At 35.2% G+C, this 18,056-nt stretch overlaps 1 protein-coding gene across 5 annotated transcripts in view; it reads left to right on the forward strand.

Annotated features, from left to right (window-relative positions):
- The window catches only part of PARG (poly(ADP-ribose) glycohydrolase), a 121,467-nt gene that overhangs the window by 89,797 nt on the left and 13,614 nt on the right, over positions 1-18,056 (forward strand). For all 5 annotated transcript variants that reach the window (XM_036073414.2, XM_036073423.2, XM_036073405.2 and 2 more), the window contains 3 exons: positions 4,043-4,121; positions 6,449-6,557; positions 15,079-15,184. In XM_036073414.2, the coding sequence (XP_035929307.1) occupies positions 4,043-4,121; positions 6,449-6,557; positions 15,079-15,184 (294 nt within the window). The remainder of the gene's footprint in view (positions 1-4,042; positions 4,122-6,448; positions 6,558-15,078; positions 15,185-18,056) is intronic.

An 18,056-nucleotide genomic window follows, 5' to 3' on the forward strand; every position in this document is an offset into this window, starting at 1 on the left:
TGACTCTTGATTTTGGCTCAAGTCATGATCTCAGGGTCCTGGGATTGAGCCCCATGTCAGGCTCCCCACCCAGCAGGGGTTCTGTTTGTCTCCCGCTCCCCTTATCCCTCCCCTCGCTCACGCTCTCTCTCTGTCTAAAAAAAAAAAGAAATCAAGATTTGAATACTCAGTATGCTTATTGCTATGAAGGGTGTCATTGCTTCTATGCCTTCATCAGACAGACCCAGGACATATATGATATAACCACACACATGCATATACATATAAACAACTGGATTCATGTGGCTACCTCCCATTGCCACGTAACATCACAACATAAATTCTAGTCTTCCTCTTTTCTTAGAGTAAACCTAGAATACAGAAAAGGTGATTTCAGAACTTCTAAGCCATGCCACTGCAAATAGCAAACCTGTTATGTGGAGCTCAGCTGACATCCTTGTCAACATTTAGTGTTGTCATTCTTTTTGATTTTACCCATTCTGTCGGGTATATAGTGGTATCTCACTGTGGTTTTAATTTGCATTCCTCTTATAACTAGTGTTATTCAGCAGTATTTCATGTAGTCAGTAGCTAATTGTTTATCTTCCTCTGTGATGGTTATGTTTAAGTCTTTTGCTTATTTTTCTAAATTGGGTTGTTTGTATATTTTTATTATTGATTTCTAAGAGTTCTTAAATATTTTGAACACAAGCCTTTTGTCAGATACTTGTTTTCTAAATATTTTTCCTCCAGTCTTGCCTAAGCATTTTCCTAAAAGTGTTTTAATATTGATCTAATCTAGTCTTTTTAAAATTGTATTAAGGTCACTGCTTTCTTTATCCTGTCTAAGAAATCTTTATGTACCCCCAGTGTCATAAAGCCATTCTCCCATGTTTTCTTCGAAGTCTTATAGTTTTAGGTTTTATGTTAATGCCTTTATCTTATTTCAGAGTAATTTGTGTTCATAGTGTGAGGTAGCAATTGAAGTTTTTGGGTTTTTTTCTATATGAATAGCTAATTGTTCCAGCAACATATGTTGGAAGGACTATCCCTTCCTTCCCCAATGGATTGTTTTAGCCCCATTGTCATAAGTCAATTGACCATACAAGTGTGGATTTATCTATGAATTCTATTTAGTTCAGTTGATCTCTTGGTCTTTCCTTAGGTCACAACAAGTAAATATTGAACTCAGATACTTAAATCCTCCAGTTTTGTTCTTTTTTCAAAAATGTTTTGCTTATTTTAGGTTCTTTGCATTTCCATGTAAATTTTAGAATCGCCTTCTCGATTACTATTTTTAATGTCTGCTAGGAATCTCAAAAGGATTCAGGAATATTTGTGATTACAATATTGAGAAATACCATATTGAGTCTTCCAACCCCTGAGGGTGGTCTATCTTACCGTTTATTTAAATCTTCTTTACTTTTTCTCAGTGGTGTCTGCTGTATCTTTTGTTACATTTACTCCTAAGTATTTTATTGTTTTTGATGCTCTGGTTAATGGATTTTTGAAAGTTTTATTTTCCCACTGTTTGCTGCTATTATATAGACATATCTTTGATACTATATTTATTTATGAGCTTGTCTTTCTTTTCTATAATTTTTCTTTTTTTCTTTCATTTCCTGGTGATTCCTTAGGATTTGCTACATAAATAGTCATGACATTTGCAAATAAGGATAGTCTTACTTTTTTATACTCTTTTTGACTTTTCTTTCTTTCTTTTTTTTTTTTTTTGCCTTATTATGGTGGCTAGGACTTCACTACAGTGTTGAATTAGGTGGAATGTTTTCATTACTGTGTATGAAGTTAGTTGTAAGTTTTCATGTAGTGGTCCTTAATCAGATTGAGGAAGTTCCTTTTTTTTATTCTCAGTTTTGTTGAGAGTGTTAATCATGGTAGGTGTTGAATTTTATCTTTTCTGCAACTTTTGTTAGGATTATGTGGGGTTCTTTAATCTATTAATGTAATGGATTTCATTAATTTCTCAAATGTGAAATCAAAATAAAAGCAAAATTGTTGTATCTTTCTGATGAATTGACCCTTTTATCATTATGAAGTGTTCCTCTTTATCTTTCATAATACTCCTTGACTTCAAGTTTGTTTTATCCAATATTAATATAACTACTCTTACTTTCTTATTAGTGTTTTCATGTTTGTTTCTTTTAGTTTATAGGTTCTGCTCTCTTTTTTTCCTTATAATTTTTTGTAAGCAGCCCAGACTATTGGTCCTGTAGAGTTTCCTATGGTCTGAATGTTGCTGATTACATCTTCATGGTGGTATTTAACATGTTTCTCTGTTATCTATCTATAAGTTAATAGTTAAATGTAGAGGCCATTTGCAGTCTTGTTCACTACATTTAGTAATCTTTGTGTATAAAAGCTTCAAGTTGTTTAAGTAACATGTAAGAAGTTAACCTGACCCCAAAAATGAAAATAATTTGCTTTTGGATGAAGAACTGACAGTTCATAATTAGCATGTCATGATTTGATTTTGTGTTCTTTTTATTTTTATTAAATATGTTTTCTATTTTTTTTTTAAAGTTTGTTTGTTTGCTTAAATAATCTTTACACCCAAGTTGGGGCTTGAACTCACGACCCTGAGATCAAGAGTCATCCTCTACTGACTGAGCCAGGCGCCCCTGTTTTCTATTTTTAAAAATATATATATTTTTTGGAAATACTGTATATTCTAGTATCATTTTTTCCCTAATATTAAGTCTTTGTCACAAATATCTTCAGTATTGGACCTTTACTGGATGAATAGTCATTTTAATAAATAGTGTTCAGCTGTCTGAAAAAGTCAGTCTGCTTGCATTTTATTTACTGGCAAATTTAGGGCAATTGCACTAAAAAAAAAAAAAAGTCACTACTCTTAGTTGTCAGTGTTGTCTTGTTTATTCTTTTTTTTTTTATTTCTTTTTTATATGTGAAAAGTATTATCTTGCTCAGGGTTTTCAGCTTTTCATTTTACGGTTTTGTTGATTCTTGAAAAGTTTAATTATTGAGTTGACCATAGGAATTGGAATGATTTTATTTAGTTAAGCAGTAGGACACTTTTGGCACTATCCCTCCTGGTATGTCCAAGTAGAAATCTCTGGGGGCGCCTGGTGGGCTCAATCTGAGGAGCATGTGACTCTTGATCTCAGGGTTGTGAGTTCAAGCCTCACACTGGGTGTAGAGATTACTTAATAAAAACTTAAAAAAAAAAAAGTAGAAATCTTTGTTATGTGGCAAGCTTGGTGCATGTTCTCATCAGATGAATTTTAATTATGCTTTAGTCTCCGTGCCTTCTCTGTCACAGTATTCTGGTTTACAAAGCCCTTTGAAGTAACTTGCATATGGATAGGCAAGTCCTAGATTTAATTTTAATGATACTTTTCTTAGCAGGGAATGTCTTTATGTAAAATTGCTTTCTCAACAATACAAACTAAATATTACCATCAGATTACTGATATTGAAGACCTTTATAAAACAGTCTGTACACTCATGAAAGACATTAATATGACAGAGCATATTTTGTTTTCTCTGTTGATTGAGACATTTATCTCTGTATGATAAACATTGCAGTGGCTTTTATAGGTGTCATTATAGGTGTCATTTCCTTATAGAAAATAATAGGTCATTAAGACCAGTGAGGTTTTTTTTCAGTTGACATTTGCCAACAGATATTTCCAGAAATGAGGATTAAGTTTATTAACAAAGTCCCTTTAGGGGGCGCCACTCGGTTAAGCGTCTGCCTTTGGCTCAGGTCATGATCTGATGAGGGGGGAGCTGGGATTGGCCATGTCAGGCTCTCTGCTCAGCGAGGAGTCTGCTTCTGCCCCTCCTCCCGCTCTAAAGACCCAGAGCATGCAGCTTTTTTTTTTGTTAACTATTTATTTATTTATTTTAATTTTATTTTATTATGTTATGTTAATCACCATATATTACATCATTAGTTTTTGATGCAGTGTTCCATGATTCTTTGTTTGCGTATAACATGCAGTGCTCCATTCAATATGTGCCCTCTTCAAGCTTTTAAGAAAAATCCTTCTGAAAAATAATGGCAGATTATTTGTTTCAGGTACGGAACAGTACAGTGAATACACAGGCTATGCTGAAACGTATCGTTGGGCCCGAAGCCATGAAGATGGAAGTGAAAGGTGAGTTCGTTTCTGACTTGAGTATTGCATGACCAAAAGCTAAGGAATGTGGGCTTGACCTAGTACATTCTGTCTTCCATCTACTCTTACTTTGGAAATGTAACTTTTGTTTTAAGTTCAGTATTACAGGTTCATTGGTAGTTAAACTAGTATTACCATCTCCATATACAAAAGGGAAGAACAGAGAAATAAAAGCCAAAAGTATAAACCAAAAATAAGGGTGGAACTCTTGTTCTTTACCTGTCAGCTACCAAATGTAAGCAGTCAGTGGAGGTTAACTTCCAAGGCCAAACTTACTTAGAATAGGTTCTTATTAGAGCTTAAAGCCTTTAACCAGCTTATTTATCCTTAATTTTTCTGTGAGATTAAGTAGGTGGGGAAACATGTTGGGACAGTTTGCCTAATGCCACAGGACGGTTAACAGCATGACCTACAGTAAACTTTGCTGAAGTCTCCTATTTCTTACTGAAAAATGCTTTTATACTTTGACATATTTGCTTCCTCGCGAACTTTTAGGGGGTAAACTTTTATAGAAATGGTGCCTGAGTAATATTCCATTGTATATATATATACCACATCTTCTTTGTCCATTCATTAGTCGATGGATATTTGGGCTCTTTCCATAATTTGGCTACTGTTGATAATGATGCTGTAAACATCAGGGTGCACGTATCCCTTCAAATCAGTATTTCTGTATCGTTTGGTTACCCAAATGATACCTAGTAGTGCAGTTGCTAGATCTGAGAATAAAGAAGATGTGGCATATATATATATATAATGGAATATTACTCAGCCATAAAAAAGAATGAAATCTTGACATTTGCAATGACATAGATGGAGCTAGAGAATGTGATGCTAAATGAAATAAGTCAGTCAGAGAAAGACAAATACCATATGATTTCACTCATATGTGGAATATAAGAAACAAAACAAATGAACATGGGTGGGGAAGAGAGAGGCAAACCAGAAAACAGATTTTTTTTTTTTTAAAGATTTTATTTATTTATTTGTCAGAGAGAGAGCGCAAGCAGGGGGGAGAGGCAGACAGAGGGAGAAGCAGACTCCCCAGAGCCCAACGTGGGTCTTGATCCCAGGACCCTGAAATCATGACCTGAGCTGAAGGCAGATGCTTAACCAACTGAGCCACCCAGGTGTCCCAGAAAACAGATTCTTAACTATGGAGCACAAACTGAGGATTACTGGAGGGGAGAGGGATGGATGGGTTAAAGGGGTAATGGGGATTAGGAGTGCACTTGTTGTGATGAGCACAGGGTGTTGTATGTGAGTAATGAATCACTAAATTCTACACCTGAAACTAATATTACACTGTATGTTAACTAAATGGAATTTAAATTAAAATTTGGAGAAAGAAAAAACAAAAAGAAATGATGCCTGAAAGCACTTGTGGGTGTGTACATGCGTTAATGAAAAAGAGCAGTTGTGTTAGAATCAGTAATTGCCCATCTACCCATGCCAACTTATTCTTTGTAATATCTCAAGTCCGGCCCCTGGGTCTCTTCCCTTTTTTTTGGTTAAAATATTTGGTTGTAACAATTACCTATGTGGATATTTAATTCCTGATAATTATTTACAGACTAACATGAAGGTTTCTGTTGCCTTTCTTCAGTGTGAAAAGTTGCTTGGCATGTCACTTTATGCAAGTCTGTAAAGGGAGTATTGGAATATTTGGAATTTCACATTGCCAAAGTCATCTCACCCAGTCCTTCCTATTTCCACAGGCAATATCTGCTTTACTGTCTTTGTCTTTTTAAAAATAGTTTCGCACCGTCAGCAATTGAGCACAGTAGATAGAATGTTGTGCTGAATCATGACACATTTTTTGTAACACTTGTTTGGATTATGTTTTGGATGGTAGATGGTGATGTTATAAACCCAAGACCCAAAAAACAGGTCTTTCAAAGCAAAGGAAGAACGAGCATTTTTTTTGGCTTTTGTCAAGATACAAATGCCATGTCTTCAGTATTAGAGGAAAACCAAGAACGAAGTTCCTTTTGTTTGCCCCCAAATCCTTTAACTTCTGAGACTCACTGTAAATGATGTATCTGTTTACACTCTGTCATATTTGTCATCTCTTGATAATTTTTTGTTTTACTCTTTAATGCCTAGTAGTCCATTATGTGTATGCCTTGAAATCTAAAGATGTGGTTTTCTGCCCTCTTGTTTTGCTGAGACCTGTAGCTACTGGTTTGTTGGTTTGTTTTTAATATTTTAGCCCTGCCAGACTCCTAGAAACCCCACCTCACAAGGGTTACGTTTTGTGAGTGTCTTTCCCCAGTCATCGTCTTCCCCCTTCCGTCCTGCCCCAGGGATGCCTGGCAGCGGCGCGGCACTGAGATCGTCGCCATCGATGCCCTTCACTTCAGACGCTACCTCGACCAGTTTGTGCCCGAGAAAATCAGACGAGAGCTTAACAAGGCCAGTAACCTCATTTCTCAGTTCATCTGGCAGCTGTCATCTATTTACTGCCATTTTATTAATGCTGAAATTAATGCTTTCTGGTAATTCTTGCAGTGTCACTATGTCTGCCCACAGCTCTCTCGATTTAATGGGTCTGTCAGCTTGTACAAGATGTACTTTCCATTTCGTAATTGCTTGATTACTGATGCCAGATAGACTGTTGCTTCATATTAAGCCCCACACATGCATTTAGCTCATCAAATACTTTTACTTGCTTTGGAACATTATTATTGTAAAACCATATAGAAATGAATGAGCGCTAACAAATTTTTGTCACACCTTTCAATGACGTCTCTACAAGGTATGCCATCAGGGTTAAATACAGATAAACCATAAAAGTTAAGTTCTATTATAGGTAAGATTCACATGTAAATCGTTTATTGATTAGGTAATTTGGCATATTTATGATGGAATCTGTGATTTTCTGTGATGCTTAGTGCTGTCTACTAAATCATTTTTTCTAATTGTATTTCAGAAATATGAAAATGAGCCATGCCTATTATTCAGATTTTCACTACTGCTAACCAAAGTAAATAAACTCTTACCATACAGTAGAGTACTGATTCTATTCTCTAAATTTAGGGCTTTACCAAAACAGTTGATAATTTCTTTAGATCTTTTACAGCCAAGAAGACTGACCCAATCCTGAAAACCATTGTTTAACTCGCATGAGTCATATTTGATTATGAGATTGTTTATTAAGATAATTGCATGGCTACATGTGTGCCAGTCTCTACATAGACTTTTGATAATGACAGCAGACTGGGTGTACCATTGCAAGGGGATTGGGAGTGCCCTTGCAATAGCACATCTGACATTATGTATATCATCCTCAGGTTCTCCCTGGTCTCACTCTTGTGGTGCTCTGCATATCCTAGCACAAACACCTTGCCTTTCATATAGTTAGTAAAATAAACAACCAAATAATCCAGAGAGGCTTTTGCTTCTCTTAGAACTTGGTATATATTTTGAGTATAATTATATATATTATCTTATATTCTGATCTATTCTTATATTCTGAGAATTTAATTGTTGAATGTGTTTTCTTATACATGTCGATTAGATTATTTTAATTATTTTAATGTTTAGAGTTCTCAAAGGGATCTCTTAAAAATTTTGAAGAATAAATGCACTATTTTCCAAAGTTGAACTTAGATAACAGATACCGCATACATATTTTTTTTAAGCAATTCCTCAGAAAAGCTATGCAGAAAGACTGCTCTTTGGTATATCAACAGGTATAATCTCTCTCTTTTACCTGACTGATAATCAGAGATTCTATAACAAAGAATATCTTTTATTATATTAGATACATTTTATTTTTTTTAATTTTTTATTGTTATGTTAATCACCATACATTACATCATTAGTTTTTGATGTAGTGTTCCATGATTCATTGTTTGTGCATAACACCCAGTGCTCCATGCAGAACGTGCCCTCTTTAATACCCATCACCAGGCTAACCCATCCTCCCACCCCCCTCCCCTCTAGAACCCTCAGTTTGTTTTTCAGAGTCCATCGTCTCTTATGGTTCATATTAGACACATTTTAAATGTAAGCCTTTCATTGTTCCAAACTCTTGCCTTAAAGCAATTATTTCCAAGTACATGATGTTTTTATTATAAAACATATCAAGTAGAATGAGATTTATCTTTAGATTTTATCACATGTTCCTTCTTTATTAAACACATTTTATATGAATTTGTCACATGGTCATGGTCATTGATACTAGAAGACATTTATATAAGCAGTAGGTAGTTTGGAGAGAAATATATGAAAAGGAAATGTGTTTAATCATAATCATACAGTAACACAAATTAAATGGTTCTTTTTCTTATGGATAAAATTTACATTCCCATAAATACTTTTCTGTAGGAGCTAGATCATTCAATTTTAGAAATTATCTGCAAATATGATTTTTTAAAATGATAACCCTGGGCATAAATAAATCTTTTCTTTTTTAAACTGCCCATGGCCTATTGATGTTCTCTACATTTACTGATATAGCACTAACCTCAATTTACCTATCCGTGAAACTTGGTAAATGTGAATAGGTTAATTTAGTTGTAAGTATTGGAAAACATTTATTTGTAGAATGTAGAGTCCATAGGAAACCCACTTTATGCAGAAAGAATGAGTCTTTAAATAACAGCAGACAAAGTTTTATTTCATTCAAGTCAGTCAGTGCCAAGCATGCTGCCTTGCTTATGAAAACTCAAAAATATTTGTTAAATGCATTAGTCGGTGATTAATTAAACTTCTTAGATATTACTAACAGTTTTTTTAAAGTAAACTTTTTAGATATACATTATCTTAAATCACTTAAAATGTTACAGATTTGTAGATATTTCCCAAATATTCTTTAAGTGCTAGGTAAAGCCCAGTAAGTCCAATGTTGATTCAAGTATGGAATAGATAAAACCACATGAAGCAGATGGATTGATAGTTACGTACTTCTTTGTTTCAGCGTGCCATCATTTATGTTAATATGCAATTAAATCTAATTTATAGTTCATAAGAGATTCTTTTCTGTCAAATGCAGGTAGAAGTTTTCTTAAATTATATAAGTAACAATAGTAAAAGTAATAGATAACATTAAATGATTGCTTATGATATGCCAGGCACTCTACTTAGCACTTTAAATGCAGTGTCTGATTTAATCAGAACCACCCAGGGAGATGTAGATAATTTTCTTGTCTCCAATTTAGAGATCATGAACTGAGCCTCAAGAAGTTGAATAACTTGCCCCACGTCACACAGATGGGCAGTGATGAAGTCAGGACTTGAATCCAGGTTCCCCTGACTTCAAATCACTTTTTAAAAATATAACTCCTCCCACATAGAGATTACTATAACAAGGTCTGTCTTTCCAGACTTTTTACCTGTTTTAAGTCTTAAATCATTAAGAATATTCCTTGCATTTTGTTAACAGTCTCCTATAAGCATATATGCTTTGGTTACCTCTTCTCTTTTAATCATAATCCTATACTGTGAACAAGTCTCCAGTTGATTGCTTTTCTCAATATCTTTTTTTGTTTGATATACTATTTTAAGGAAATTTGAGGGCTTTTCCCCCCCAGCCTATTTATTAAATTCCCATAAGACAAGGAAGTACCACAGGTGTAGAGTAGCCCATCAGTACATGGGCTAACATTGAGAAAACACCGAGTTCAGGGCCCGGCACTATGGGAAGGCACTGAATAAATTATGTCTGTCATTCACTGCGAAATTCCAAAACATTTGCTCTTTTAGCTGAGAATTAGTTTCCTAATTCTTTCATTAGAAAAGAAGAAAGGAATAAATGATTTTGTTAAATGTCATTGACAACTTAAAGAACTAATCCAAATAACTTTGGGCCTTCTAAATAAAAGCATTCCATCATTTATTGGTTACATTTACCTATTAAAAGAGAGTATGAATTTTAGTACAGCAACAGGGAGTTTTATATAAACTGACAGCACAACTTGGAGAGAATTTAAGTTAAATATTTACATCTCACTGTGTTTTGTAAACTTAGGTTTAAAGCTATATTAAAATGCTTTAGAGATGACTTACACAATTCTGCTTTTTTCGTGCCAGAGAGAAAGTGAGCAGGAATAGAAAAACTCATTTTTTCTAGGAAGTAATAGAGCATAAGACCAGTTTTCACCATCAGAATTCAATGTGGATCTCTGAACTCTTGGGGCTTTTTTGCTACTTTTAGGCATTAGTTTCAGATAATAATTGAAAGGGCAAGCCCACAAAGTGTTTTATTCCCTCTAGAAACAGTCTGCTCCATCCAGGCTCCACCTATCCTATTGGACCCACATCGTGACCTGCAAACAGAGTTGGGTTTTTAAAAGGAAGAATCGGCCTCCTTTTATCTAACTGGTATTGTGAAGCAATGTTTAATCCTGTGAGAGATCAGCTGGGTGACATTCTAGAGGAAAATTATCTTTGTAGTTGGAAAGATTTATGACTCCAGCTTGCAAAAGTGGCAAATAGCTCAGCAAGGGAAGAAAGAAATCATCTGTGAAAAGTTATATTAAACCATGTTAGACTCATTCAAGTAAGATTAAGTAATGAATACATTATATAGAGGCTTCTGGATCAGACATTGATTAAAGCAAACTGACCACCCCAACAGGAAATCACCACCATTTACCCTTTTTAAATTGATTTCTTGATTTTTTTTTGGTATTACCCATCAACAAATTTGGAAAGAGGTTATTAAACCAGAGCTTGATTAATGGTTGTTCAGTACTAGCTGCTGGTATTTCTAAGGAGTTCAACATGTAGGGTAGCTGATATAGCTCAGTTAGTTGGGAGAGTGTTAGAATGGAGGAGGAGTTCAGCATCTGATCATTTATATTTTCTTAAAGTACAGTTGACTCTTGAACAACTTGGAGATTAGGGATGCCAACCCTCAGCACCGTCAAAAATCTACATATAACTTTGAACTCCCCCAAAACTTAACTATTTATAGCCTACCATTGACTGGAAGCCTTACTGACAACAGCCTGGTGATGGGTATTTAATATAGCTTTAAACATACTGCATGGAGCACTGGGTGTTATACGCAAACAATGAATCATGGAACACTACATCAAAAACTAATGATGTAATGTATGGTGATTAACATAACATAATAAAATAAAATTTAAAAAAAGAAAAAAACAGTTTGTATGTTATCTGTATTATATACTGTATTCTTAAGGTAAGCTAAAGAAAATGTTATTAAGAAAATCATAAGGAAGAGAAAAATACATTTATAGTACTATATTGTATTTATCCAAAAAAACCCTGCATATAAGTGGACCACGCAGTTCAAACTCATCTTGTTCAAGGGTCAACTGTATGTGTCACTTTACTTCTCAGGAATATTAGCCCAAAATATGTCATTTTTAGTGAATTTTTCCTTCAGTCTCTTAATATATAGAATCAGAATAACAATAGATATACCTTGTCCAGTCTTCGATTTCACACACGAGGAAACTAAGGTCTGCACAATTCTTTCATTTTACATAGCATTTTAAACAAAAGCAAAATCAATTTACTAATGTTACAGTTATTTTAAAGAGAAAAAGTCATTCATGATCCTACCTTTCAAATAGTTTTCATTTTTATAGGTCTTTCCACATGAATATTTAATTTCATAAAAATGTGTTCAGAAGTTACCTATAACTTTGTATTTTACCTATTTAACAATATATTGTGAATATTTTTCATACTTTCTAATATCTTCATAGTAATATGTTTAATGTCCATAAAACTGGTTGCATTGGCATACTGTGATTAAACTACTCTTTTTGAACAATTAGGTGGTCCTCAGTGTCTCTCATTATACATAATGTAGTAATAAACCTCTTTGTTATTTAATCAAATAACAAAAGAAATTTGCAAAATTCTTATTACTTAATCTAAGGATAATTTTTTTTTTTAAGTAAGCTCCACGCCTATCGTGGGGCTTGAACTCACAACCCTAAGATCAAGAGTCACATTGAGCCAGCCAGATGCCCCTCTAAGGATATTTTAAGATTCTTGATTGACATTATTTTATTCTCTTCCAAAAGATTCTTTTTAAAAAATATTTATTTATTTTAGAGAGAGAGCATGAGGGGTGGGACAGAGGGAGAGAAATCCTCAAGCAGACGCCCTGCTGAGTGTGGAGCCCTACCTGGGGCTCAATCCTAGGACCCTGAGATCATGACCTGAGCTGAAATCAAGAGCCGGCCAGTCAACTGACTGAGCCACCTAGGTGCCCCTTTTCCAAAAGATTATTAAGGATTTTTTAATATTATGTTTGTTTTTAAGAAATCACAGTATTCTAAGATATCAGAAAATCAGTATTGGTACCAAATGTGTTTACGTTAGACAAGTGGTGGTGGATTGTCTTCAAATAAGCAACTCTTTAGGAACAATAATTGTTAAATTATTAATCTAGCAAACAGTATAATGTGTTTACATTATAATGAAAGACAAAGTTTAATTATATCTACTTGGGCCTGCTAAACTTGATGTTGAAGCCTGAGTTCTTACTTCAGTGTGCATGTGTTCATGCATGTGTATGCCTCAGTGTTTGTGACCAACTATTCCTGTGAGTACCTTCTATTTCCTGGGTCCAGTTCTGAGCCTGTAGGTTTTTACAATTGTTTTCTTTTTCACTTTCTTTGCTTCCATCCTACATTTCTGTCTTTATCTCATCACTTCCCAGCTGGGCTGTAGTTTTTAACTCTAGATACCAGTGTTTTCTTCCTGTCTCTTGCTTTTCAAAGCTCCCCTTTGTGACCTTCAGGGCTCCAAAATTACCTTTATCTTACCTTTCTTCTTCCCTTCCCATCAAAATTCATTCTGAGATATAAGTGTTCATTGGTATCCTGTACTTACTGTCCTAAGGTATGAATGCTTCCTCTTTTTCTCTTTAAAGTTGTTTATTAGTAAAAATAATAGCCTTGTAATTGGTGAATGTCAGGTCAGGATGTGACTATAGAGTTCGAGCTGGCTTTCTTTTTATTCTTACTGCTCTGATTAATCTCCTCAAGTTCTCTGGCTGTGGGTATGGGAAAAAAAATGTATTTGTTGCCAGCATGGAGCTCTTGAGAACTTCCCTATGAAGTAAGAACTTGGCAGCCCTTTTGAGGTCTCTATCCTTATCTGATCTTTATTTGTTACTAAAGGGTCTCATTACTGTTGTAAAAGGAAATGATTCCCTGATTAGTGACCCTGCTCTGGTCTCTAGCATTTTGATCAAAACACCGAATGTAGGTTAATGTCAGTTTTATAGTTTGTTTTTTGTTGTGGCCATTTTCCAAAGTAGTTGTGGAGGTTTTTTGTTTTGTTTTTTAGTACAATTGATTTAGCGCTTTACGTTAGATTTTTCTCCTAATAATATAAATATTTCAAATTCTCTGTTGTTAGCCTCTAGTTTCACCAAGCTATGTTTGCTCATTAAAGATGAGTCATCCCAGATATAGAGATGGCAGTAGGAAGAGACTAAAGCCCTTCTGACAGTATAAAAGAGAGGCAGCCCCAACAGGAGGCTAAGAAATCATCTTCTTCATCTAGGCCTGTTAAGGAGAGTTTGACAGAAAACCAAGTGGCAAAGTTATGTCTGTTCTGACAGAGTTTGTTCTCCCCCTTGTTGGCATAAAGACAGACTCTGTATCTTTTGAGAACCTGCTCAAAAAAAAAAAATTGAGCTCTTTGATATTTTTGATCTGAAAGAGATTTTCAGAAGCTCCATGCATCTGATTACACAGGTAATTTGTGAGTTCTAGTGTAAGCTCTGTACCACAGCGTTGAATAATGGTCTGGTACCCACTTATAATTAATATCTGTCAGGATTTACAGCCTAGGAGGGGGTGGAAGGAATAGCCTTGTTAATCTATCCAGACAGCGTGTAAAATAAATTTTTATACCTTTGTGGAAACTTTAGAGAGCAATTTACTATATTTTATGTGTGGGTTTCATAGAAGCATCTTTCTTTATCCTTGGTTTTTCTCTGGGAACATATGTCACACATCATTCTTTTTATTTTATTTACTATTATACATAAGCTATATTTTAGACTTTGTTTGGTACTTGAGAGAACCCAGGGGAGATTTGCTTTGCTATTATATTAAACTTTTTAATGTAGTCTGATAGTTTCAGAAAACTAAGAACCCTTAGGAGGCAGAAAGACCAACTGGGCTGACAGCAAAGAATGGAAAACAGAAACTCTGGGACCTTAAACTGCAGTCTTCTCATATACAAAATAAGCTGTTCTTCTAATTAATACTTAGCCAGCATCCTCAGGATGTATTGTACTTTTCTCAGGTGACTAGTGAATTTTAAAATATTCTGGCTTAAAACAGAGCTGTGAAACCAGAGAATCTTAGAGCTGGAGGGGATCTTAAAGGTTAGTTGTTTGCTCATTATCAAGCATTTCGTGGCAGGAAGCACATTTAAAAGCTAATCACAGTTATTAATCTAGTCCCAATAATTCAGAGAGTGAGCACTGAGGAAGCATAATGGAAAAAAATGGTGATCAGAAGCCTTCAAATAAAGAAATGTATTAAGTGCCTTTCCTCCCTTTAGTTCCTGGTAGTTTGTAATTGGGATCCCATCAGTTCTTGAAATATCTCTGATATTTCCATTTATATTTGAATCAGATAAAGAAACTGAGACCTGTATTGGTTTAAAGGTTTTGATTTGTCCAGCATCAAAACAAATAAATATTAGAATTGATCATTTCTTACTCGCTTCTTGTATAATCCCAGGATTTTCTGTTTTTCCCTCTACTTTGGCCCAGAAAGGAAGGAAGGAAGGAAGAAAAAGAAAGAAAGGAAGGAAGGGAGGGAGGGAGGGAAGGAGGAAGGAAGGAAGGAAGGAGGAAAGAGAAGAAAAAAAAGAAAAGAAAGAAAACATAAGCTTGATAATAGCTACTGATCCTAGTACATCAGTCAGAAGTACTGTTAATGTCTATTCACTCACATGTTGTGATGTTCCTTTCATCCTGCAGGCTTACTGTGGATTTCTCCGTCCTGGAGTTTCTTCAGAGAATCTTTCTGCAGTGGCCACAGGAAACTGGGGCTGTGGTGCCTTTGGTGGTGATGCTAGATTAAAAGGTGAGTAAGTAAGTTGTTGTAAGAAGGATAATAGGAGTCTGATTAGGGAGAAAAGTTAGTCCTTCAAACTTGGATTTCTTTTTTTTTTTTAAGATTTTATTTATTTATTTGACAGAGAGAGACACAGCGAGAGAGGGAACACAAGCAGGGGGAGTGGGAGAGGGAGAAGTAGGCTTCCTGCTGAGCAGGGAGCCCGATGGGGGGCTTGATCCCAGGACCCTGGGATCATGACCTGAGCCGAAGACAGACGCTTAACGACTGAGCCACCCAGGGCACCCCGAACCTTGGATTTCTAATGTTCTATTGTAGTAAGAGACCACAAAGATCAAAGAGAAGAGAAAAACAATATGTGACACCATCCTCTTTTTTCTTATCGTGTTTAAAGGAATTCTTATTTTTATTTACTATTTTCTTGCAGAGGTCACTTATCTCTTTGATCTACCAGACATAGTATTTAGTTGAATAGAGATATGGAAGAGTCCAAAATGACTATGTAGTTTCAAACCAAACCCCCATTAAGCACCTTCCTTGGCAAAAGTGATTTTGATGGACAGAACTATTTTGTTGACTCATGCAGTCACCAAACTTGTGGGGCATCTGCTGTGTTTTAGGCACTGTGGTAGACTCTGAGAATACAAAGGTGAATAAGATGTGGTCCTTGCTTTGGAATTCACAATCCACTGTATGAGAGAGAGGCATAGACAAATGCAGTATAGTAGTGAGTAGAGGTACACATATGTGGGAGTATAGCTTGGGAGAGCTGCATGAATAACATATTTGAGGAGCCATTTGGGTACCCAAGAAGGGTAAACATTTCTTGCATTTTATTGTTTGTGGTAGAAAAATCACAAAATCTGATCAACAAAACTATTGGCCATTTAGCAAATTATGACATTTTCTTTACTCTCAAAAGTATTAGTTACAGAAAATAGTATTATATCATTACTTAGGAAGATTACTATTCTGTGTGAGCCTGACTGGTCTGACACCAGCTAGGTGTGCTGCAATATAATCCTGCCGTTAACTACCTGGAGTTAGTGCAAATCCCACAGGTTAAGGGCAGAGTCCTCCATAAGACCACCCCTACTTCAGACTCTAGCTGCGAGTCTGGGGCGGGGTGTCCCCAGGCCACCTGTACCTCTGACCAACTGCCTATCAATCCAGGAGGTTCTCACAACCCCCTTCAGGTTTGATAATTCACTGGAATGACTCAGAGAGCTTAGGAAGTGCTACTGCAGTTTTGTTATAAAGGATACAAATAGGGTGAGTGAGATCTGGGAGGGAATACAGAGCTTCCATGCCTTCTACCTGTGGTGTCAAGGCACATCACTCTCCTCACACAGCAATGTGTTTACCAACCTAGAGGCTCCACTGACCTTTGATGTTCAAAGTTTTTATTAGGGCTTCATTATGTAGGCATTGTTGATTAAATCATTGGCCACATCATTGAACTCAATTTCAGCCCTCCTTCCACTCCCTGGAGGTCAATGGCTGAAAATCCCAATCTTGTAGCTATCTCAGGGCCCTCCCAGAGTCACCTCCTTAGCATAGCAAAGACAGTATCACTCAGGAAATTCCAAGGGTTTTTGAACTTCTTTGTATACTACAGTTATTAAAGTAACAAGAAAACAAAGCAAACATAAAACAACTAGCTGGACTTGATAGCCAAACTAGATATAGATAAAATCTGTCTCGCTGGGAATAAAACAGTTGAGTCTGTCATAATTTATGAGTGTTATTTTTGTAAAAGTGACACATTTATTATTTTTTTAATCCAGAAAAATATTATGAAGTATGTAAAAATCATCAGAACTCATTGTTAGCATTTTAGTGACCATCCTTTCAGAAGACATTCCTATGTAACAATCTGTGTAACCATTTGACATTAATAACATGACACCATATTGTCTATGCTCTAACCTCTTCTTTTTGAAAACCCTGCAGTCTCATGGATGGCTTTCAACACCACCAAATTTAAATGTACTGTCAACATTTTTAATAGCTACATAGCATTCTGTTGTATGTACGTCTGTGTACCATAATTTATTTCACTGGTTCTCCCACTTATAGACGGTTTGTTTTTTTTATCTTATATTACAAGCAATACTGCGGTATATAAATATATGCTATATGTCATTATTTTTGTAGAGTTAATTCCTAGAAGTGAGATTAATTACTTTATATTTTGATACTTTTTACAAACTGTCCTTCTGAAAGGCTGTATCAATTTATACTGTCTTCCTTGCATAAGAAACCTTACCAACATACCAACATGGGATTTTATCAATTTTTAAAATTTCTCTAAGGTTTAACATTATTCATATGTTTTTATTTGCTTTGTGAATTGTTTTTTCACTCTTCTGTCCATTTAGCTCTTTGGGAATAGTTTTGACTTTTCATTGACTATTAATAACTCTTTGTATATTAAGAAATGTTAATTATTTAATTATCATGTTATAGGTATTTTTCTCAGTTTTTCATGTATTTCAGCACATTAGGTTGTTGTCATGTGGAGTTAATTTTTATGTGTTCACATATTTGTGGCATGCTTAGAAAAATCTTTTCTGTTCCTTCATTCTAAAGATTTTCTCACCCATACTTTTTTCATATTCAGAAACAAAAACTGCATGTTATTATTTTCAGTGTTTTGAAAATATATAGAAGGAAGAATTTCTGGGTTTTATGAAATTCTTTATCATCCTCAATTTGTTTGAAGAAACCTGTTTTTCACTCTGGGCTTATTGATCTTATGACAGACAATTTTTTTTCCTGTTTTTCTCTTAAGTAAAATGAATGAGTAGATTCATATCATCAATCCAAAAAACCAGGTCTGCCATAAGCCTTGGTCATTTGTGATGGACAATTTGAGAAG

Source organism: Halichoerus grypus, chromosome 7, assembly GCF_964656455.1.
Source record: "Halichoerus grypus chromosome 7, mHalGry1.hap1.1, whole genome shotgun sequence".
Taxonomy (NCBI): domain Eukaryota; kingdom Metazoa; phylum Chordata; class Mammalia; order Carnivora; family Phocidae; genus Halichoerus; species Halichoerus grypus.